Genomic DNA, 25,344 nt, shown 5'->3' on the forward strand with positions numbered 1-25,344 from the left:
TGTTTTTAATTTACTTCAACCATTTTGGTTTATAACTTGAGCCTTTGCTAGCTAAAAGCATTCTCCAGGCATAGCTCATTCCTCCTTCCTCCACTGAGCCACAGCTTCCCTAAGCTTCCCGCTTGAGAAGCATCTCAAAGAAACAGGGCCAGAATTCTGCACTGCTTACAGAACTCGATACCTCCACCATGTTCCATACATAACCTTTGCAAAATCAGGATTAAAATGAAATCACAAAGGCATATGGAAAATAAGTCTCTCAAAAGTAACTTTGCCAATGCTACAGAACAGTGAGCTCCATAGGAAACACTTACTCTTTGCAGTCCTGTGTAAAGTCCAGGATTTCCAAGCTGCCACACCTTCTTTCTACCAAATTCATTAGAATTTTTGCCAGAAAATAAAAAAAAGTCTGCAGACAGCACATGACAGAGAGAAGACATTGTTAAAATTGTGTGACTAATGTTTATGCAGTGCAAAGAGCTCTTTATAACTCTGGGTATGAAAAAAAATGACCACAACCAAAAAAAAAAGGCCATTTTTTCTTCCCCACCAAGTTCTACCTTTCATGTCAGCAGATGATCTTTTCAAACAGTATCAGAATAACACAGCATCAGCAGCGTGTGCCTTCATGCTAAATCTGCAGCTCTCTGCATGGGGATTTTGCTTCCTATTACACCTCCTTCAAAGAGCAGAACTTGGACAAGCAAGTACGTTCTCCACTGGCACTCCTTTTCCCATGGAGAGAGACATTCAAAATCCTGAAGTAATGGGCACAATTACTGGAGCGAGAGATTCAAATACATCCTACAAACTCTGCTTCAAACCCAGGGAAGTACATAAACTATCAGAAGTCCCATGTGCATGTTCACCTGAGCTTGTACAGTGATCCACCTTTTTTTTTTTTTTTTTTTAAATTGGGCTTAAAAGAAATGCCCAAACATATAGTTTCTCAGAAAGCAGAAAGGAGGGCTACCTATTAATTGTGTATCAGGGTACTTTGGAAAAGAAGGGGAGGAATATCAGTGCTGAAACAAGTGCTGCCACCCCAGACATCCTCCCTTCAGAAAGCAGAAAGGCTTTAAGTACATGAAACCAGCTCAACTGTGTAGTTACCTTCTAAAATGCCATCAGTTACCTAAATTGGGCTGTGTGGCAGAGAGGAATAAAAATGAGGCAGGGTCAAACCACCTCTAGAATTAATTTGAGGGGGGAAAGGGTAAATTTCAAAAGTGGAAGGGGTTTTATCCCTGCTTTCCCTCACTCTCCTGCAGTCGTCATGGCCCAAAGAGACAGCAGCAGAGGATTCCATTAATAAATATATTTCAACTTCCTTTTTAATGGTGTTAAAAATGTATGCAAATCCATTCATAATTAGGTTTAAAAATTCCATTTCATGGGCTAATCAGACTTCAAAAAACTCAATTTTAGTTTTAATCAGATTTTAACAAGGATATTAAGTCCATTTCGTTCAGAAGAGGGAGAAACGGTGAATTTAACACAAAATGTATTCAAGCTTAGCCCTGGGAGATAATTAAATAAAATTAATTTGGCAAGGGTTGTCTGTAAATGGAAACACTCCAGACAGCAGAGCACGTTTCTGAAGGAAACAAAAGCAGTTCATTACTGTACAAACAGATACAAAGCTTATTGTGCAGACAGGAGGGAACTGCAGCTCTGCCACAACAGCAAGGCAGCCCGGGCCCTCACGCTGCCTCCAACACGCAGGAACCTGTGGAGGAGAAGGCAGTTATTCCCTAGAAGTGGAAAATGCAGGGTGCAACAGATACAGACCTAATGATCCCAAATCATCAGGTACAGAATGGCGAGAGACAGTTCCTTAAATCATGAGATGCTGCAGTCAAGGCAATCAGTGAGGTTGCTGTCAGGCATCATTTTGTCAAATCCCATGTAGCGGTGGAGTCCCTGCACTACAGGTCTGAGTCTCAGCTTCATACCAGAGGCATCTCAGACACTACCCACGGACTGATATGGGTCTTAAAACTCTGGTAACTGTCTGATATTTCAGTTCTGAAGGACCAAATACTTCGTAGTCCCTGCACACCCTCACACCTCTTTTCATACCTCTCCTTCCCCTGGAACCGTGCCCATTTTCAAACCACACGGCACCTCCTCGCATCCTCTTGACCTCAATTCTCATGGCAATTCATCTCTGCCTTGCTCTTGGTCACTAATGATTCCTTCCTAGCTGCCTTACCTTGCCCTTTTTCTCTCATTATCTTTTTTGGATCAGCACATTGGCCCAGGGAACGTCTTGTGCTTCCTTATGGAGCAACACAAGTGCATGGGATTATACAAATATGGACAACATAACTTGTGAAAAATATTAACGTTAATACATATAGGTAAATGCCCAGATGACAGATGCAGATCACAAACGACTAACTCTGCCTTGCTATAGTTTGCACAGTCAAGTCCTTCAGCCTTATGCAGGACTTTCGTATCCAGTGTTAAGCATCAGTTTAACCAGCTCCTCAAAAAACTAGCATATTATGTCAAACACATCAGCATCTGTCAATCTCAGGCACAGAAGTGCAGATCTTATTACCAGATTTGTCTGGCATTTAACTACTAACATCATATGGTGAAAGTCACTTGTGACAGACACTTAACCAACACACATCATAAAATAAACCAGAAGAGTTGACTAAGGCAAAGTTACAGGTTTAACCCGTACCCTCCAAACTCTACTCGGAGAGACACATCACAGTTGGACAGAGCAGTACAGAATACGGGACAAATATTTTACCAAAAAAGACGCTTTAAATACCTAACTACAGCCAAAAGACTGACATAGAGAAATGGCACGTATATCTTTAGCAGCTATCATCAGCCATATAGACAGGAGCGCACACATTTTCCAAAGTCCTATGTCTACCCAATCGGAACAAAAAAGAAAAAAACACCCACTTTCAGAGCACTTTTTCGCTCTTCCCCTCCACCAGCCTTCCAAATATATCAGTTATTATGAAGTGCCAATTGCATTTCCCCTTGCCAACTACTTGCAGGCAGGCAGGCAAGCCGATAGGTGTTCCGTCACCTTGACAAGTGGGCCAGCTATCCAGAAGGCAGACGATGTCTTTGCCAAAGTTGCACTGGAAAGCATCAGACCAAAATGAAAGGCTTGTCACAAAACAGGCTTGATGCCATCAACCTTGGCTGTTAGATTTGCAGAAAACCACCTGAAGCCACAAAAAGCTTTAACTCTGGGAATACCAAGAGCATACAGACAGAAATGTTATTCACAAATGCACTAGCAAAACTGAGTTAAAGAAATCCTAACTAGGTTAAAGCATTACCTTCCGAACTAAGGCAATAACAGAAGCTGCAAAGTATCACCAAAACCTGTCCAAGGTAACTGATGATGACTTTTCTAATTGAGGATCTTGGTATTGAACACATTCTCAAAGGCAGGTACTCTATTTCTGCCCTTCTTAGAAAATTAGTTGCTTGTCAAGCCCTTACAGAACAGCTTCAGAAAGCCACAGGAAGAATGACTGTTTCATTAAAGCAAGAAAAAATATAGCTTGGTCAACTAGGGGAAATCCAGAATTTCATATACCTTCCTATCCAATAGATTTATCTTCCTTTCACACCCTTCCAGAGAGCCTGATGTGTTACTCACATCCGAATATCCCTGGAAGAGAGTATAAACAAGTAACAAGAATTCAAAAGCAATTTCAGAAAAAATGGGCTAGAAAATGGTTCTCATAATAGTTGCCCATCACTGCCCACCAAGAGGCATAGCAACCATTAACTTTGCTGACAAAAGTTGAGAATAACGTGGAGAAAGGAATTGGGTAAGAACAGAGGCAAAGTAGTACTAGAAAAGGAGAGAATAGATGCTCGAGAAATCAAGTGAATAATTTCTAGAAAAGCTGCAACTGCACCTACGTTGGAAGGTCAGGCTCTCCCCTTTTTATTTTTAAATCCTAATTCCATTTTTAGTGAAAGGCAGCAAAAGTCTAATGCTGCTGCAATGTACAGAGGTTTCTAACACAGTATTCCATAATGTATCATCCTCTTACAAGAATGCTGTTCTGTAACAGACGTGGCTTCGTGAGGAGAAGCACTTCACTGCCTGCTGATGAGCAAGGTGTATGCACAACACATTTCGGTGCACCAGCAGCCCCGAGGCATTTAACGTTATACAATATAACAACTTGCACAAATAAGCTTCAGCAATGTGCTCCCTGCATCCTACCTCTGTGGCAGGGAGGGAAAGAAGGTTCCATACACGTCCACCTCACCTGCCTTGGCTACACAGAATAGTTGTTTCATCATCTTCCTGGTGAAAAGGCCTGGCTGTTTCCTTCATGCTATCCTAGCCCCACTCAGTGCTGTGCCTGAAAACAGCCTTAGCTCTAGATTTCAGTTGTCCAGCAGCACCTTGAAAATAACCTCCAGCCAGTAGCCAACTCCAGGTGTTTACTAAACCTACCTAGCCACTGAGCCCCCAGCACCTCCCCGTTTTTGCTTTCAAAATGAGAATCTTTCCAATTATCGCAGCCCAGTTCTCATGAGGGCCTGGTTTGGTGCCTGCTCTCATGTCAGGCTGTTCTTCCTGCGGTTCTTCCTCGCCAGCTCAGGGAGAGCAGCGATGCACGCCAACACACCTGCGCAGCACACAGTGCTCAGTACATCGGCACTACGGAGCAACGGGAAGCAGAAGCCACACAGGAAAACTGGATCACAGGTTAAGACAAAAAGTGCTTTCCATTTCATCTCCTCAATCAAATCCACAAAAGAGAAAGGCTTCATTTATAGAAACAGCAGTAATTTATGAATCACCTCTCTGTGCAATGCTTTATAACTCATATATTGTTTGAAATTAAAAAGAAATGCAACTGAAAGAGCATCAAAGTAAAATATTTTTCTATTTATTCTATGCACACGATACATAATGCCTCCCATTTACAGGAGTTTTCACATTAAAAACAGGGAGGACACCAAATAAAATTCTTTATACCTAAGTATAATTCATGCTAACCAAAGTTAACAAATCTTCATTCATGAAGTCTGCTTCACATCTTGCACATTACTCTAGGTCTTATTTGAACCAGGATTCTGTTGTCTCTAACACTGCACCAGACACACATCAGTAACCAACCTGATCCAACAATCTGATACACAGAAATAGCAATTTCTGTGCTGTAAATAATTTTAAGAAACAAATACACTTACACAATCACAGCTAGTTACAGAGAACCTTGAGGCACTTACAACATTAATCTTTTAACACAGAAACATTTCAAGTTCACCACATCTTTCAAAGAACAGTTTGCAAATGTGCAGTGCTTTTGCTACTAGAAGACATTTTTTTTTGTTTTGTTTTTTTTTTCTATCCAAACAATCCACACGCAAATGTATTTTTACAAGCCTACTTCTTTTAATAACACAGCTTATGAGGAACAAAAACATAGCCCAGGTAAATACCTGCTTTGATCAAAAATATTCACTGGCAAAGAGGTCCCAGGGGAGAAAAGACTGAAGCTTAAGGACAAGGCTTACATAACAATATCACAAGGCATTTAAGCTAGCTTGTCAGAGCTAGGAGCATTTTAAAGATGCTGAAAAAATTGAATTTTAATATTCATACGCTTCCATTTTTTTCCCACCCCATCTTGATGCTGCTACGCTAGATACCCTACTAAGTGGGATTAAAAACAAAAAAATTAGAACTTCACTGGCTGATTCAGTACAGAACTCCCCTGATGGCAAACCAAAGACAAATGATTAAAGCAGTATCATCGTGTCACCACCAAAATCCTTGTTCTAGGTATTGACAAGGTTAAGTACTAACCAGAAGCAAATCATTTGCAGAACACCAACAAAATAACCTGCACCAAACTGGTACGGAAAAGCACAAGAGATGATGCAGATTATATTTTTGTCTTATCTACACGGGTAGATAAGGTCTTTTTAATAGTTCAGCACATTTTTTCCAGTAAACTGCATATTTCTCAACATGAGCAAAGGTCAGCTGTTCTCAGTTCAGGTCCCTGTCCACATCAGGGCATGTTGTTGTACACAAACAGCATGTGGGCAGAAGGATGAACACGACCTACATTTATTCACTAAAAACATTTTTTTCCCCAGTTGTAGTTTTCAAAACCCTGATATTAAATCTCTGCAGTTCCAAACTAAAAATTAATACTTTATTCTTCACATTCTTGAGTCCATCCCCGTGCTGACAGGTTGGTACATACACATTCATGCAAACACGGGACTGAAAAGGATGTTTAAATTTAGGTACTGTGAAGTACCTTTCTACTTTTAAGCGATCTCTTCCATAACCTTGTGGAGCTTCAACTTCGTGGTAATTTGTGTACTTTTGACTCCACTGGAAGCTGCATCCAGAGCAGTCTTGCCACAGGTTAGAACCTCCATCTAAGTTGTATTTATTGTGAGGCTATAGAGATTTGATTTAAATGCCAATGTTAATCTTCAGCATCGATGGTTCCATCTCTCTCACTGGTATTGATTCCCCTCCCTCCCTTCTCCTCCCCTCCACCCTTCTGTTTCTCAGCAGCAATTACATCTCCTGCCAGGCTTTGCTACAACAGGCCAGCCCTTCTAGTCTCCACTGGCTCATGGGGCTCTCCAGCTCCCACCAGCAACATTTTCTGTATTTAGTTTTTACTATTTTTCTCTTCTAGTCCCTTCTACTGCATGGGTTATGTTTTACAAACTATGCTTGTAAGTGTAGCCTTGTGTTTTGTATCACTGAATTTCGTCCCACTTCATTACTCCAGTCCTTAGGGTCACTCAGTTCTGCACACCCAGCTTTTGAGTATTCATAAATCCTCTGAACTTGGCATCATTAGCCAAGTTTTATCAGCATATACCAATTTTTTGCACCAAAACCATTAATGGAAATATTAAGTAAAGCATATCCTAAGGCTAATCTTTGAGAAATTCTGCTTATCCTTGTATTTTTCTTTCAACAATACTAAATCTATTGCTGCTTAAACAATTCCTTATACACCCCATGATTCTTCTATTAATTTCCATCTTCTCATGCTTGGTTTATATTTTCCCAAATGGCTCTCTTGATCAAATGTTACAAGTCCAATTAAATTGCGTTTTGCTTGACAAGATAATCAATTTCCTAGACAAAGAAAGTTGTTACGTTAGTCTGACTCATCTTGGTACTCCTTGATTCAGTGGTGGAGGTAAATTTCTTGCCCTGTAGATAAAGGCCCACTGGTACAAGGGAGTAGCACAATGTAAGAGTATGAATACTTACTGAAGCATTTTGTTCTGTGTTTGTTTAGAAGAGGCCTCTATATTTTGAAAAGGGTTTTTAAAAAGGGCATTGCTATGCTAAAACAAAAGCATCCTCTGTAAGCAGGTACAGCATCTATTTTTATGTGCTTGTGAAAGTGCCCCTGCACAAACAAAACTTTGGGGATAGATGAAGTGTAATACACTGCACATCTAAGGCAGAAGGAAGGCACAGTACGGCCACAGACCCAGCACAAGATTTAGAATTGAAACAGGGAAAGATGCTAAAATGGAAATTAAAAGGTAAAATTAAAAATGAGCTAGAGATTACAGTGGTTATTGGGTGTGTGGAGATGACAAGATGAGAGGCTGAATAAAAATCAAGCAGGAGTGTTTGAGCCCTCTGACGGTAGCAAACCATCCCCTTGCTGATTAGTCTCTGCTATTTAAATGATAATTTCACTTTAAGGGAAACAGGACTGCTTAATGTAAGGAAAGTGGCTCTTTGTGAAAGTGTCTGTGCTTTTGAAAGCTTCTCCTTCACAGCAGAGTGAGCACCTGAGTTCAAGCCATTTACACATTACATGGGTCACTACATGCTGGAGGAAAGCAAGCTACGTTTACCCAAATGTTTTTCAACAGCATCTCAAACACTGCTTGCAAGAAATATGGCAGCAACGCAAAATGAAGCACCTAGTAGTGAGTTTCCAGTGGGAAACAAAGCACCTGCTATGCAGGAGGCAACACCAGCACACAAGCACACATTTCTAAAACTACTTATATACCTAGGGGAAAAATAGCCTTAGGCTTATTGGTTTGGGAAATGCAGCTCGATGCAAGCTGGGACAATACTGTAGAATCTGATAAAAAACAGTCAATGGTAAAATAAGTGATATTTTCCAGGGGAAAGGAAAAAAAAAAAAGTCTACCATCATCTGCACTTCCAAAATAAAGAATCACCCATCATTTCTTTAATTTCATTATTCTCAGTACAGTTCCTGCAGGCGATCTACCACAGTTCCCTAAATTATTCTTCAACACAGAAGATGGATGGCGTGCTGGTGTCCAACAGTTCTCTCTGTCTCCAGAATGCCAGATCTGTGCTCCTAGAAAGCCAGTCTCTCACTCCTCACAGGGCTTTGAAATGCAAAGAAAGGACAGATGTATTTTTGATGTGAGCTTGCTTACTTATTACTCTGATTTCTCTGATTACACATACAGCCTGCCTGCCTACGTGTTAGGTGCTGACCCATTACGTCTTACACACTTCTGTCATCCCTTTAGCCTCAAACCTGATATATTTAAATGGAAATAAAAGCATTAATGTCAATGAAGAAAACCGGTATTTTTGAACATCAGAAAAGTACGGTGTTTGGGGAGAAAATCAATATTGGATAGGAAAATTACACGGCAGGAGACTGCCCAGCATTTCAGTGAAGTCCTGGCAGGACCAGACCTACACTAAGAAATCTATGAGAAGAGGACACATGGCTGCCATATTAAAACAAAGTTAAACACCATCAGGATGGGAGAAGACTAACCCTGTGCTAAAGCACAGATTTGACATCAGGCCTCCAAACATTAACTTTACCTACACTAATCTATTCCAAAACCCAAGCCTGGCCTGAAGTCCCCCAAAACCATGTTGCGACTACTTTGAGAACCACAGCTTCAGGTTTTGAGTTGACAAAGGAAATTTTTCTCTCCACCACATGAAAAGCATTCTATAAAGGCAATCTATAAACCCAAGGCACTGCACAAAGTTAAGAATAATGTACATTGTAACATAAAATGATACAGGAGAACAGAAGAGCTTAGTGCAATAGGCCAGCATAGGCTGAATGCCACATTCAACAGGTAACAGCCTCCTCCGTGGTTCCCTCTGTAGAGAATGGTGGCTTCAATAAACACACATATTTTGAGACAACTGCAATTAATTTTCTCCTGAAACTTCTGCCTCACTTTCCAAACACAAAGGTTCTGTTTGGAACCGTTCAGGCACTTCTCCTTCAAGAAGATTTTAAATGCTTCTAAAGAGATGCTTACATTTTTTATACAAACTAAGTCCTAAAATACCAAGCACATAAGACTTAGTTCTAAATAAACAATGATCTTCCTCACCAGCCCTACCAATCCTGGCTGTTCATTCCCAACTCCTCTGCCTTGCTTCGGAACTGCACAGGTTTTTCTGCAGCCACCTGTAAACCAGATCAGGGACCTGACCTGAATGAAAGCCGATCCATTTTCCATTCCAGCTTGCTTTTTGCTATGCAGGATCACCTCTTCAGCTGCATGGCTAAGAGAACCATAAAGTACCGGGTAGGAACAGATCATTTTTCACAAGGCACTTGAGTCAGAAGTCCCACAGGACTGAAGTGGTGGAACTGCTGTAAGCTGAGCCTAAATTGTCCTGGTAGCTACTGTGCATGAGAAATTCACACAACATTTATCCTTGAGCAGAAGCCAGAAGAAATCCTTATTTTGAGCTATTTTGTGGGATATTAGCAACCTGCATACATTTGCCCTGTTCACAGAGTGAATTCTTCAACATTTTTTAAACCTTCAACTTCAGTGGAAGGCTAAGATTTTTATGCCAAAATTAAGCTTTAAAAAATAACTCTAAGCTATAGTATTGTGTCCACAGAGGAGAACAGCAGATAATCCTTCCATGAGGTCATGTGAGACTTTGCAACTATGAAAGTTTCTATCGTACACACACTTTTGTTTGTTTTGGCTTGATTTCCCTTCATGTAGCATTTATCTCCTTTTTTTTGGTGCCCAGGGAATTCCCACTGTGATGAGACAGCTTGTTTTACATTGGGAATCTTGTCAACAGCAGTCGTGCAATTTTCAGTATGTCCACAGATTGTAAATTACAATTATTTACATAAAACTTCGATGCACAAAATGAAGTTTCTATCTCCTTGTACCACATCAATTCTTTTTTTTCTAATTAGAGACCCAACTCGGAAGTAGGGATCTGCCACTATCCAACTTGGGCAGAAATGACCAAAAAAATATAAATTAGAGTTTAAGTTCAAAGTCAGTGGTAGAATTACAACCAACATCAAACACTTTTAATCAGATTCATTGTGTGATTGGTGACAAAAGACCACAGGGCTACAATAGGCTACTCCAATAAAAATATATCCTTGACTATGGAACAACTGTGCCAGCATTATGGCCCTGCTGGAACTAGCAACAGCAACCCCCCAGTCTTGCCTTGATTGGTTGCAGTTAATTAAGTATCGAGAAACGCATATGAGCAATTCAAATTATTTCAACATGCACTGCTTTGTATAGCTGTCAACAGATTTTTTTTTAAACCAGCAACCACTTATTCATAATGGACATTCAGAGAAAGGTAAATTACTACCTTGTGAGAAAAAAAGAAGATTATGAGCTTCATTCACTACTGCAAAGATATTCAATGCCTTGGATGGGAGAGAGTGCAGAGTAGCTAAGCATAGTTAATCACGATTCAAAAAGGAAAGTAGAGAACTCCAATATTCTCCCTTCTCTCCTATTCACTGAAAAAAAAGAGCACTAATCCACCACTAAATGCAGAATCAAGGAATTTGATTCCCTTTTCCCTCCCTCTCTCCTCCCTTCCCCCCAACTCCAAAAGCAGAATGTGCATAGAAGGACTTCCCGTACTGAGTGTAGCACCTGTGTAATTACAAATTACAACTGTGCTAACCACTGTACTAAATAGAGATGCTTGCCACTTAATTAGACCCTTTCTTAGAGAGGAAATGCATACACATTCACACTATCTCCTCTTCCTAATTGGTCTCAGACATCGCAGGAAGCTAGTCCCCAAGATTTGTCAGCCAGCCAGCCCACAGATGTTTCAGAAAGAAAACCAGGTCAGCATTAACAGGTTCACTTCTCTGGCTCTAGGCGACAGGTCAGCAGATCAGTGTCTGCTGCCTGCAGCTGGCAGGCTCCGCTAAGTGAAAACGGTCCTTAAGCATTGGCCTTGATTCCTGTCAAATCTGCACTTCCCTTTACAGGCCTGGACAGCAAGCACACAAAACAGCTCCACCAGCTTAATGTGATCTCATCGCTGAAGCTAACTAAATTTACCCCTGCAAATTGAACGATGACTGTAGGGTGCTCTCCGAAGTCAGCCTTACACCACAGGCAGGCACCAGGGGCCCACGACCTGCCTTCCAGTGAAACTGTAGTAGATGCCACTCGAGAAGGTCCAGACTTTGCCTTTGAGCAGCACAGAGAAATCCACGCACATTATTTTCCTTTCTGCTATGTGAGCCTCACCCTTAATGTCTGTACTGTATTCCACGACACCTCCAAAAATGACAGCTGATTTCTCTCCCCCTTGCTTTGCTGTGATAGGCATGGAAAATAAGAAAACAATTCTGTAGAGTAATATGAACAAAACCTTTTGCTTTGTTTTCCACGCACACACTCCTCCCCCGAGCCTGAGCTGACAATACTATTTCCAATAGAAAATGGTGCCTAAAAAAGGGAAAGACCTACCTAAATAGTTCATTATCAATATACATGATCATCTTCCAATCACTGATTACACACTAATATGAAAAGCTATCACTGATATAAACAACTGTGCTGTCTATACAAAGATCTTTGAGACCAGGAGGTGAAAACGTGAAAAATTCAAGAGTCAGTGCTTCCAATTAAACCAGTACCAACAAGAAAAAAAGAAAAAAACATACTTTACTATTTATTCTCTCAAAAAATATATTTAGACTCTCTGAATACTGAAGCTGCTGCTTGTGGCCCACCTGTCAGTCTTCACAAGTTTGCTAAATTTCTCAGCAAAACTTCAGCCTTTGAAAACCTGCAATCTTCTGCCAGCCACTATAGATAAATAACAAAGACAACTTTAGCATTAATCCCTGTCAGCTGCTACCAATGACTATTGTATCTGACTTAATAAACACCTCGTTTTTAAAACATATCTGCTGCAGATCATTTTGCATCATTCAGCAGTGCAGGGTGTGTCTGTTTAGGGATAGCACCATCACCTGGCTAACCCGTTAGGAGACAAAGGCAACAGCCAAACAGACCAGAAGCAGGGGGAAAAGTGGTTATTTAGATGAAAAGCTCATGGTACAAGAACTCTCGTTTTGTATTTGGGTATCTTCTACATGCCACAGAAGGAAAAGGAAGTAAGAGCAGCAACAGTGCTGCTCTCAATGATGCTGTTCTAAGGCTTGGGATAGGGAGAAAAGCATCAGGCTGCAAAAAACTATTAAACCAGATGAAATGAAAAATGCGTGGCGTAAATATAAAGTTTGAGTTGGTTGGAAAAAGCACTGTCATTAGAGAATATGTTCGCATCTTCATGTCATGTTAATATCAGTACCCTAAAAGTAGAAGAAAACGGGCATGGAGACAATGACTGCATTAAGCCATTTTCAAAAGTTTTGACTGCAAAGATGAATGATTTTTACTAGACTAGCTGAGTCTTCTTCATGTGGCCAGTTTTTTGTTTTTTTTTTTTTTACACCAGGCTGAGGCTGCTGGTCTGAAGCAGAAAGCCAGCTTCCTCCAGCAGCAGGAGAAAGGATGCCATCTCGTGGATGGATCTGTACATTGTCATCAAAATAAACCACCCCCCTTCTCACACACCTAGACAGCCTTCCAGAAATAATTTTCTTTTAAATACATGTTGCAAATGGCAGTCAAGAAACTACCTGGAAAACGTCTAAGCCAGGAGTGCAACTCTGAGAAAAGAATTATGTCTGTCAAGATTTGCCTGGTTCTTCACCAAAGATGATCAACAACTCAACTACACAAATACCGTATTCTGTAGAAATAGAAAGTGAGAGAGAAGGAGAGAAGCTTGCTTTCTCACCATAACTCTTTCCTAACAACAGACTCACACAACAGCCACACTCAGCAAGAGTGAACTCAAATATAAGGACCTTCTATTCACAAACCAAGACAACATTAAGTCTTTTCTACTACAAATCCTACAATAGGAGTATCAAGAATGATGGATCAGAAGTGTACAAAATTTGTTAGCAGTGTAACAGTAACAGATACAATGACGACTTAGAAGGGTTCCTGCGAGACAAAATGACATCCAAGATAAAAGTTAGAGCCAACTACATTGTCAAGTACGCAGTAAAAAGATCAAGATATCAAGAGGATATAACTGAAAACAAAAAGATTATGTGGATTCATAATGTATATGCACAGACCCTACATATATATATATCTATGGCACGTATTATTTTCTTGTCTGCACACCATGCAGCTTACAAGTGTATTACATAATATTTGTGTACGGCATAATTCCAAGAGCAAATTCTGCAAAGAACACTACATAACAGCAATGCAAACACACTCGTATGCTCTAGAGCTAAAATGGATAAGCAGTCTTTGCCCCCAAAGTTTATGAGAGCAGGAGGGAAAACCTAGGAGCTTCCCAGCAGAAGAAGCTGAGTACATTCCCTTACCGTCTGGCATGGGAGGGAATCCAGAACTGGCAAACATAAATATAGCCTTTGAGTAAACTGTTAATGAACTTGCTTTTTCCCAAAAGGTAAAGTATTATAAAACACTTAGCTCTTTCAAAGTTCCCAAAAAGAGACTAGTACTAAAACAGTAGGATTACCACTCCACTCCTCAAAGCTGCGTCTTCTTTCCAAGTGCTTTTACATAAAATTAGACTCACAAATCTGATTCTAAGCCAATCTGACAAAAAGCCTGCTGGGACTAGGCAATCAGTGAACAAAAAACATCTAGTGGAGACACAGAACAAGCCCCGTGGAAATGCTGGAGGAAATGAAAAAACATCCTCTCCTAACATGCCACAGGCCGTACATGCTTCCCTTCCATTTTCTGTACCAATGAAAAAAGTGATAAGAAAACATAAGAAGTCCTAATGCACTCCCTCCCTTCTTCCTTGATGATCTAGTTATTAGCAAACAGCACATCACCCTGGTTCTCTGGAACAACCATCCAACTTCTTATTTTCTTCTACTGTGAGATGGGCAATTAATTTTTCCTCAAGCTCTCGCCTACAGCATATGCCAGGAACCTGACTAGGACAGTGATCTCTCATCTTCATATTCCTGATCAAAAATGAACAGAACTCATGCCATAAGAAGTCTGAGCAAAAAAAAAAAAAAAAAGCATGGGGAGGTAATCACCCAGTTCTACTTGCTACAATTGCATGCAAAAGATGATTTTTCCCCTCAAGAGCAATTCCCTTTTCTGAATGAGAAGATACCATTAATAGCACTAAACAATATGGCCCAATCAAAAACCTAACACTTTAGAGCGAATATTCTGATTTTAAATGAAGGAGTTATTAGACTTCAACAGGCAGAATCACTTGGTTCCATTTCTCTCCCACTGTGAAATTACCTCATTAAACCTTTAACAGCTTGAGGTAAGTAAAAAGCTTTTACTCCACTGTCTGATGGAACAAGTTTTGTGAAAAGGATTCATACTATTTCTGTCCATTCTCTGCCATTGGAGATTTAGCACAATTCAAACTTCATCTAAATGCATGTATCCTCATCAGAAGCTGGAGAGAATCTCAAGCATGCTACCTACCTGCAGGCCTCTAGAAAAGGTTTCATTATCCCCATTAAAGACAAAACACTGAGAAACTTAAGGGGGCTTTCCCCTGTTGAACACAAGTGTCTTTTACATGATGCAGTAGCGTGCCCAAACCATAGGTGCATATCCAAACACTCCTAGCTCCAAATAATCCCAGCAGTCTGCAGATATAAATCAGGCACGTGGAATGAATGTAATAAAGAAACAATCGGTATAATTAGGTTTTGCGGTACATGCTGCTGCTCAGAGCATGAACCAATATTAAAGGCAGCCCGTGCAAGACTGCTCATATCAAAACATTTCTTAAAGCAGCATCTCTACATCTAGCACAATAATGCAAATATTTATAGAAAATAAAACAGTGCTGAAATATATGACACACAAAAACACCGTATCTACACAGAGAACCTTCTGCAGTGGAAGAAAAAAATATCAGAAGATTCACCATTTCCAGCCCTTCGTTACACCACAGACATATCAGAGACCTTTAAAAAAGCTGGTCCAATGTTCTAGACGTCAAAAAGTTGCCTTTGTGTACCATTACTTAACTAGCTGGTTTTAAAATGCACCAGTTGGTGGCTTGCTTGGTGGGTGTTGTGTTTTTTTTTCTCCATTTGTAAGAAAATGAGTTTATTCCATTTCTTATTAGATAAAATAAAAAAGCAGTCGTTAATCTAGTCAGGTACTTGAAGGAAGAAATGTCAAAACATGATCTGGAAGTTTATTTTGATATCCAAATCTCAAAGAAAACATATTTATAATAATTTATCACAAGTAACCTCATTCATTTCTCTGGACACATCAAACAATTCTCTAAGTTTTCTTATTAAGCAAGCAGAATCTCTACCTAAACACAAATGTAGCTATATGCAAGAAGTTCAAAGAACTCGCAATTAATTGCAGTCACCAGAGACACTTGTCAAGCTGCCTTGGTGAAAAATACTTCTTAACAGGATGTTATCTTACTGCTCTTTTTATTTATACTAAGTACTGGAAGAGCTTCCACATGAGGAAGAGACAGTAAGAAAGCATGACTAACATACTTCAGGTGTCCCAATGACTAAGAGGACAGGAAAGTGGTTGAAATGTTTTACCTCCAATGCTGTGAGCGCATACCTGATGTTCAAGCCAGTACTCTGGTCCAGTTTCTCCCAGCTTTTTAATTTTCCCAGAAGTTTCTAAAGTATAGAGCAAAAGAAAAGTTTGAGACAGATGCATGTTCTAACGGCTCATTTTTTACAGTTTTCTCATAATTCTCATTCAAACTCAATGTTTTCCACCCATGGATTTCAGTATCTTCTTATCTAGCACATCTGGGTTGTTATTCTCCTGCCCTCAGTCATTTTCCTAGTCACCAACACTTTGTGACACATGGAACCCACCCTATGTTTCAGCTCTCTCTGTTATCCAGCTCTATGAGCTACTACCACTGCACTAGACCTTGATAGACTAGACTCTTTGTAGAGGGGAAGAAAACGAGTTTCAATCTCAACATTGATACTTCAGCAGCCAAATTGAACTGTCCACTTCTCTTCCCATTTTTCCTATAGCTTCTTTATTTTCAGTCAGTACCAGATCATGCTATCTAAAACCAATCAGACACCAGCATAGTCCGTAAAATCATTATGTTTATACATTTAGGTTGATCTCTTAATTTATATATGTTTGATATATGGTGGGATGGAGACAAGACAATTATAGTCATCTGAGAACACATTCTGGCCTTTGGCAGCAATGCAATTGGGTATCAAGGTTCTTACTACATGCCTGTTCAGTAACATCAGGTTTGGGTAGAGCTTAATAAAAGAAAGAAGAGAGGGGGGGAAATAAAAAAAAAAAAAAAAAAGAGGCATTTCCAGCAGAAGACAACAAGGCCAAAAAAAGACACTACAATGAAAGGTTCATTTCAGATAACCTTCAGCTCAACAGCAGACTTCCTTTTGCCTTTTTCTCCTTCACTGTCATAGCTTCCCTCCTGTTGACATTTAACTTTGGGAATGCCTGGCTTGAACTCACCACTTACAACACACATCTGAACCAAGACAACACAGGACGAGCCTAGGAGACAGGAAGGACAGGCAACAAAGGAAATGCCATTCTGCTCATCCAAACATTCCTAGCTCCTCACCTCATTTTCCAATTCAACAGTCACTAGCTGCGCTTGGACTTTCTCATAGCGTTCCAGTTTTCTCTGAAGACCTTCTACCTCCTCTTTAAGCAATCCATTGTTTTCTTTCATCTCCCTGTGGTGAAAAGACAAAACAACAATTGAAAACCATGCAATTCCATTTGCTCTGACAAACCTGCAGATACACATGTAATTACAATGGAATCATACATATGACATTGTGCAGACATTATGACATTTAACCGACTCGCTTCTATAGCCTTCACTGCAAAGCTGTTGCTACAAAAAAAAACGCAGCTTTAGTGAACTGGATTTTTTCACTATAAGCACCATCCTAATTATGTCCAAACAACCTGAAGCTTTGTGTCAGCTTTACTGATTGGCAAAACAGCATGAAAGCTAGCAAGACTCCCAACTCTGATCTTCAGTCAGGCTGAATGCAGGGTTGGAACACAGCAAGCGGTACACACTCAGGCTTTTTTATACTCTGTGATGGCTGAGCCAGTATTGGGACTGCTTGCTTTTACCTTAATAGAGGCGTGCAACTGTGAGATAAACTGTTTATAAAAAATAGACCTCTACATTGTTCATACCATGACATTGTGCACGAAAACAAGAATGAGAAAAAAGAGTCCACAGTAAACAAAAATGATAATGAAACACTAACAAGAACAAAGTCAAGGGAGACTCCTTAATTTTAGCATAAGAAAAAGCTGGAAAGATCAGACAATCATGTAATTTAGACTTTTTTTTTCTAAACGTACCTGAAGATGGAAAGAAAGTTCAATTTTCAAAAAAAAGTTTTATGTTTATTTCATAGTACATATAAACTTCATTTTTTAAAGTAATTACCACTTTAGAAACCCAGAAACAGTCTGCTCTACCAGGGGCTATATCAAAGTGTTTAAGGAATTTAAACAACTTCCCAAACATTATGCTAGAACAAGAGGTCTTTAAAATAGTGGTAACAAAACTAAGCAGTAGAAGCTATTACAGAAATGTAAAGCTGTCTTCTTTCTACAAGTATTTCTTTCCCAAACCTGGACAGAGTTCATCACTATCTTTAAACACTGAATGTTGTTATTACACATAGATACCACCACCCAAAATGATCAATATTTGTTCTGTGAGGCTTTTGCTGTGTTCAGGAAGATTGCCCAGATCTTGTTAAAACCTCTCACCTAGTAACCATCCCAGCACTGCTCAATTTATATGCAGTATTTACATGAAACATTTAAACTTCCTTCTGAACTTTCCCATGTGGAAGTATAGCATCGTGCCACATTGTAAACCATGTAAGCCTAAGAAAGGGATTTCAAAGTGCATATAGTGCAATTGTAAAAGCTACAGAAGGACAGAAGATAACCCTCTCAACAACTGAACCCTTCTTTCACCTGAAGTAGGCATTTTCTTCTCTAAGTTGACGCAATTCACGCTCCATTTTGGGGAAACGGGCCAATTCTACCTTCATGTTCTTGACAATTACAGCATCATGCTCCTGCTGGGAGAACTTCTGTTCCAGGTCCTGGAAAACAGATGACAAGAGGACAGCAATGATTAACTTGGAACCCTTAAGGACTACATCTCCGCTGTGCTTTTTAAACTTTAATCAATGACTTGATGAACAAAGTTAGAATGGACCTCAGTTGGTCACCTAATCCAATCCATAGCTCAAAGCAGGGATGACACACACTTGTTACACCTGTAAAACCTTGGCTGGCCTCTCCTCTACACCTTTCTGTTAACTCTAAATTCCTAACAAAAAAGTAATACTAGTTAAATCAATAAAATGCCCTCCTATCGACAAAGCTAAATCCCTGATTTTCTTGTCTTTTCTCCCTCCATAAATTAAGTGTGAAGATGGGCACTTGGATAGCCTTGAAGAACTAGGAATTAAAAGAAACACAAATGTATGTTTTATAATTATGGTAAACATTTATTATTTTTTTTTTGGATGAGGCGAAACAACATTTATTTAGAGCAGTAATGTAGTCTGACACCTTGTTTCCCCACCTTTCCTTCCCATGGTTCTGCCTACAGCAGGAAGTCTCCTCTTGCAATCACAAAAATCAGAAATGAGATTGTCTTTCAGTATAGCTTTGCTTTACAGCAACCACAGGCAATGCCATAATCAGCATCTGTTCAAAGCAGACTAACTCTCTACATCTGCCTCTCCCAGGAAGATAAAAAGCAAGTGGCAAAGACACTCCCACCAACCTACATGCTAATTTGAAAGGACATAAAACATCTCTGCACTTATATGTAAGTCACTACATTTTTAAAAGCTTTGCAAGCAATTGCAGTTTTTAAGAGAGCTAAGCCCAGCTCCAGAGGAAGGATTTTCTGGGAAGCAGAAACTAACCATAGCTGCTAGGTTCATCCCCCACCGTTATAAAAAAAAAAAAAAGCTTTAGAATAATAATGCCCTGGTCTCAAGATCAAACAAACCATTCATCCAGACAGAATACTGCATAAGGATATGCTCTCTTCAGAGAAAGCATAAGTGTGCTGTTTTCTTGGTTTTTCTTCCCCAAAGAAATGATACAACAAAGGTGAAAAGTATCATATTAGGGCTAATTGTAGAGATTGGACTTAGCCAATCTCAGTTCTTGCAGGCCACCAGATCAGATTCTTACATGACAAACCAACCTTTTATTTCTGCAATAGGTTTTTTTTAAACATTGTTTTGTTCTTACATTGAAGAAATTAAAAACTAAAGGTTTATATAAGCCACAATTTCCTTACCTTAATTTTCTGTTCATATTCTGCCAGTAGGGACTGGCTTGCTTGCAACGTCTGGATTTGTTGATTAGCTTCTTGCCATTTTCTATGAGATGTAGACACAAGAGACAGTCAGCACCCAGGAATTATGTACCAGAAATAAGCCACATGCAGAAGTATCAGCTGCACAAACATTTCCAACCACCACTAACAAAGTATATGGTACTATTATGTAATATTATCTCACGCTGCTTCATACTCACACCATCTTCCTCTAATTCAGAGGAGAAAAGATACATTTTTACTGAAATGATGCATCTTGAAAAATATTTTTAAAATAATAATCAAGTCACCTTCATTCTGAAACCAACAAATAAACACTCACAGTAAATAAGAAGTAAAAACAAGGAAAGCAAAGAAAAACACTCGTACCTTTCAAGTACCCCTCAACTTAGATTTATGGCTTGACATTTTTGTTCCATTCAGTCTATAAAACTCAGATTAGCCTTTCCCACCCACCTGCCTTCTGTTAACTCTCCCGTATGAACATGAGACATAACTGAGACAGATTTTAAGCTTGAGTATTTTCCTCCTCAAGGTACAAATAAATTGCTCCTCAGAGCTAGTTTCAAGCAACAGTTATAACCTGCACATCCAGATCAAAGAACCCCTTTGAAGAGGGGAAATCAAACACCATTGAAAGTTTTCTGAGTGACAACATCTGCACAAGGCTGAAGTTCCATTTGCCTTCTTCTCCCTACAGTTATTCAGCCCCTGCTTACTTATGTTGAACATCCAGCTGTTCCATCAGCTCTTGCTTCTGAGAGTCTTGGCTTGTCATCTGCATCTCTTGATTCATTATATTCCTTTGCAGCTCAGATATTTTCCCTTTTAATATAGTGATTGTCTGAATCAGTGGAAAGAAAATAAACAGAATGCCTATGAGCCTCCAAGCTGGAGATTATGGATGGTAATACACAGAAGTCACTAACCCAACTAAAGAGCAGAAACTGGTTTTAGACACAATCCCAGATTCTTGCAAAACCTTCAGACCTTCAAGTTCACCTCAGAACAAAGGCAAAAAAAAAAAAAAAAAAATTAGTTGCTTTCATCTGTACCCAAATCATTATTCCCATTACCTAATACGCAGGTGACCTCAAACTGGCATGAAAAATATTGAGCTTTAAAGCTAAATGATGTTAATATACAACAATACATATTAAATCTAAAAATTATCCCACAAACATTCCAAACACATTTTTTTCTGGGTTTCAAAATGGAAAATGTCTGGGTTTGCCTCAGCCAAATAACAGAATATTACGCTTTCCTTAGAAATCTGAAGCCAATGCCCTTTAAAATTTAATTCTAAACTCCAAAGAAAAAGTCAGGCAGAGATTTGTTTCAAATAGTCATTACTTAGCTCCCTTTAACAGAGAAAAACATGAAAAAAATCTCAAAACCTGACAAACGTAAGGTGCTTTCTAGACAGAGAGACATGCAGGATTTATCTTGATACTGATAGATATGGAAATAAAAAGTAGAAATAAAACCACTTCACACATTTCTTACATGCATTTAGTTTCTCTCACATGCTGTCATTGTCTCTGTTTTTATCACTGATAACTGCTGTGCTAAACATTATCGATGGGATAAAGCACCTGAACATATTTCCTGTGACACCTAAGCAAGAGGAAGGCTTAAGGACTTAGTGGTTATTGATCCACAGCTGGTATAGAAAAATCAAAACAGAAAGTTACAAACAAACCAGCTGAACTTAACTATAAGGACATCTGAAAAGGCTGAGGGTTGAAAAGATGGTCTGTTCATCCAAAATCCAAAAGAACTGAAACTATTATCCAAGCATTCATTTTACAGCAAAACACGTGGGTATGTGTTTGGAAACACCCTGTGTATAACTGGCTCCTATAAACTGGCTTCTAAGCCCAGATGCAGCATCTTGCCCTACATTTTTTTTTTTAAACCAGAAAGGCCATTTTCAGTTCACAAGAACTGCAAAGTCACCTGAAGCTATGAACAGATTAGAAAACGACTCCGTTCTTACTTCATTAGCTTCAGCTAATTTGCTCTCCTTCTCTTGCAACTTCTTACTCATTGTCTCCATGCTCTTCTTATAGGATTTGTTCATCTCCATTTGCTCTTTCAGTTTATTTTCAGCTTCTGTTTCCCTTTCCTGATACTGCTTTATGCGTGTGAGCAGCTCCTGGTTACGGTCAGCCTCTCGCTTGCAAAGAAAAAAATATAAAAAGAGACATAAGAATAAAGTAGCACAAAGGTGAAGCCCTTTCTGCTTCCCTTGTCTCTGTTCCTCATTACTGTGGTCACCACAGCACCATCATGAAGCAATGTTACTCAGACCATAGCTTTTAACACCTCCACTAGCAAGGTCAAAATCTTACCACCAGCAACTCCACGTCAAGGAATTACCCAGGGCAACAGAGATAGAAAATAGAAAGTGTTCTGCAGCCTTTTAGAGGCTTGAGTATCAGAACACAGACAGGGCCTCACAGACTCCACTACACACTCTACGGCATATGAAAGATGAAAACATTTGGTAGCCCAATTTAAAAATAACCCACATAGAGCAAGTTTATTTGAAGAATCTCAGAATTCAATTGTTGGGTTAATAGGACAAACTTCCCTCTGCAACTTCTGGTAACTGTATGAGGCTATTTAACAGAAAAGCAAACAGGTTTCAATGCACAGTATTACCAACGAATATAACCAGTATTTTTGCACTGACAACCTTTCATATAGCTTTTCACTTTAGTCCTACCACAAATTGATTACCACTTATTTAAAAACGTGTCGTAAATTGCTTTGCTAATCAAAGCAAATCAAGATGCAGATTTACATAGTAAGCAAGGATTACACAAAGCGATGTGAGGTTCCTAAAACCAATATCTACATGACTCAAAAAACACAGCATCTGAGCAGGGTAATTATCACAGTACTGGATTAGTGCTGCTCCCTTTTTTGTACTAGTATTGCAAGGGTTTAAGTGACTGACTCAGCTAGATTCCGGTTTGAACTCTTCAGGGCTTAATCCTAAATCACCCGACTTCAGACAAGAACAAGAACATTAGTCACTGACCTGCTATTTCACAGTTACACACTAAACCTGTCACCCGACACCCTTTTAAATTATTTTTAAAAAGGGGGGTGTTTTTTTTTTAAAAAAATAAAAATAATAATTAATCAGCTGCATATAAGGCCTTTAGAATCCTACAGAACCCACGGCTCTACTGCTTATTTCAGTGACAGAGTTAAGCAAATATAAAACTGGAAACCAAGAAGAGCTCACGGATCAATGCAAGCTCTCTTGTGTGACAGTGCACGGTTGGCATTGCTGTCATTCCAGTTAATTACAGCCACACAATCTAAATGCTTGCAATTGTGCCAGCAGAGGTTTAAATTCATCTGGGAGAAAAATGCTTAAATACTTCTGGAAGAAACAAGTAACAAATCCCTTTTGTTACTGCTACCCATGACAACTTCAATGCTAAGTTAACAGAACCTAGTGATGAGATCATCAGACAGCTCAAGGATCAAACACCATCTGATGTTCACACTGGCCTTGTCTACTTTAGCAAGTAGTGCAATGCGCTGCAAAGGGGTCTGCAGAGCAAAGCAGCAGTTGGTGCTAGGAACACCAACACCATTTTCTTTGCAGGAGCATTTACCACAGATTAGCTCAACTCTTGCTCTGTAGACTGAGTGTCCGTTAGCAGCTGGGGTGCACTATGCTTGCTCCTGGACTGCATCTTTCACTTCAGTTTCCTCCAAAAAGAGCCTAGCATGCATACTGTGAGACACAGCACTACAAACGAAAGCACAGCACGTGAGAACAGTCAGAAGTATTTCCCTGATCCGAACTGGAACACCAACACAGATGCACTACGTGTGTTCTGACTCAGGCCTGTGTCATCTGTCATCCTTACCTCATAGTTTCTGGCATTGGTATTAGCTGCTTTCTCCAGCTCAATGCGAGCTCGTTTGTGGCTAAGCTCCATCTGCATCTTCTCTCGTTCCACCTGCAGGAGTTGGGATTTGGAATGGATCCGCCCAGCTTGTTCTTCCAACTGCCCAGTGCATATGTGAAAAGGGACAGTACACACCATTAAGAGCACTGCGATAACGTTGTTATCTCCTACCCTATACTATTCAGCTGGTAACTGCACATTACAAATTACAAGGAAACTATCACCACGTTTGTGGTCCTTGTCTTTTCACACATATTTTAAGTTGCAATAAGAAAACAAGCTACAGTTTAATTTTCCAAACTGGTATGCAGACATAATTGCTGGGAAAAAAATTCTAAGGACCCTTTTTTTTTTTTTTTACAGGGCAGAAATATGTACAAGTCTGACATTTCAAAGAGAAATTAAAGATTCTAGGATGTTCACAAAAACAAACTTCTGTTCCTGAGCATGCATGAGCAGCAATTTTAGGAAGACTGGTCAGATCTCAGTGAAACCAATTCTGATGCTTAAAACCTGAAGGAGTCTACAACCGTGCTGAAGCAATACCGCAGGCACCAGTAAACTAAGGACACCTCACCTGCACCCTCTGCTGGTACTGCATCTGCAAGGAGTTCTGAGACGATCCTGGTGTAGCCTGCCCAGACATCCCCTCTATACGCTGTGAAATGAAGTTGTTGAAGGATCTCAGGGTGGAGATGACAGTGGTGTTATCGTCCAAGTTCTCCATGGCTCTGGAAACACACAGAAAGTTGTCAGCAAAAAAATAAAAGAAAATACATTGCTGCCCTGAAGTATCACTAAATGCAAGATATTCTGATTTACCACGTTCAGAACCCAACCCGCTGGTCACTGCTGGGACCAACTCGAACCAGAAACTAATATCCAACCGAGGCTGAAGTTGCAGACCTCCAAGATGAGAAACCGATGCAATACAGTTTGTTCTGCCCCTAACAGTATACACAAAAGGGCTTACTTTCATTTAAATAAGCTTCCCCCTGAATCTCTGCCCGTTAACAACGGTATAAAAGCTGTCTTAAGTTGCACAGAATTTAATTCTCTCTTCTTTTCTAGTGAAGGTAGATTTGGTGATATGAGTTACCATTGCAAGAGAAGAATGTCTGCAGCACATAACACAAACAGGACTCGTTACTCTTCTTCCAAACATCTTAAGGGCAGGAAGAGAACTAATTCCAAGCGAACAGCAGGCTCCACCGTGTACACAACCTGGTTCTGGTTTCCAAAAAGCCCTTTGGTACCTAACTGCCTGCAAGTCTTCCCCATTTCACACATCACTCTTGTCAGTAAGCCCTTGTTCTCATACAAATATCTGCAATTCCTCCTTCAGATTTGGAGTAACACTGAAAGACCAAGGATAAATCAAGCACAGAGGCCGAAGATGCTGGGGAGGTTTCCTCAGGAGGCTTTAAGTGAACCCCTGCAGGCAGCACAACCCCTCAAAGCCCAGAAGGTTCTGGGCCCCGAAGCTGTGCCCCGGGGCCAGGCTCAGGGCTGATTTTCAGGCTCAGGTGCTCCTGAGAGCAGCACAGCAGTTACTGGTTGGGTTCCTATCAGCACGGAGATGTGGTGTAAATGGAGCACATTAGGGACAAAGCAGCCCAAACCCCAAATAAAATGTTTATTTGAAGCGAGCACAGCACAGACACGAGGCCACCGCCAACAGGTGAC

General features: G+C 39.9%; 1 protein-coding gene across 3 annotated transcripts in view; it reads right to left on the reverse strand.

Moving 5' to 3' along the window:
* MAD1L1 (mitotic arrest deficient 1 like 1) overlaps positions 1–25,344 on the reverse strand; it is a 346,583-nt gene that overhangs the window by 320,706 nt on the left and 533 nt on the right. For 2 of the 3 annotated variants that reach the window (XM_068699483.1, XM_068699481.1), the window contains exons 2-9: positions 24,236–24,389; positions 23,617–23,757; positions 21,720–21,899; positions 20,440–20,564; positions 19,682–19,763; positions 18,331–18,461; positions 16,937–17,051; positions 15,925–15,986 (exon numbers count right to left, since the gene is read on the reverse strand). In XM_068699483.1, coding sequence (XP_068555584.1) covers positions 15,925–15,986; positions 16,937–17,051; positions 18,331–18,461; positions 19,682–19,763; positions 20,440–20,564; positions 21,720–21,899; positions 23,617–23,757; positions 24,236–24,385 — 986 coding nt within the window. In that variant the 5' untranslated portion in view covers positions 24,386–24,389. Of the gene's footprint in view, positions 1–15,924; positions 15,987–16,936; positions 17,052–18,330; positions 18,462–19,681; positions 19,764–20,439; positions 20,565–21,719; positions 21,900–23,616; positions 23,758–24,235; positions 24,390–24,757; positions 25,193–25,344 lie in introns of those variants that run through there. The other variant, XM_068699482.1, reaches the window with a different exon arrangement.

The sequence above is a fragment of the Anas acuta genome, chromosome 15 (genome assembly GCF_963932015.1).
Source record: "Anas acuta chromosome 15, bAnaAcu1.1, whole genome shotgun sequence".
Classification (NCBI taxonomy): domain Eukaryota; kingdom Metazoa; phylum Chordata; class Aves; order Anseriformes; family Anatidae; genus Anas; species Anas acuta.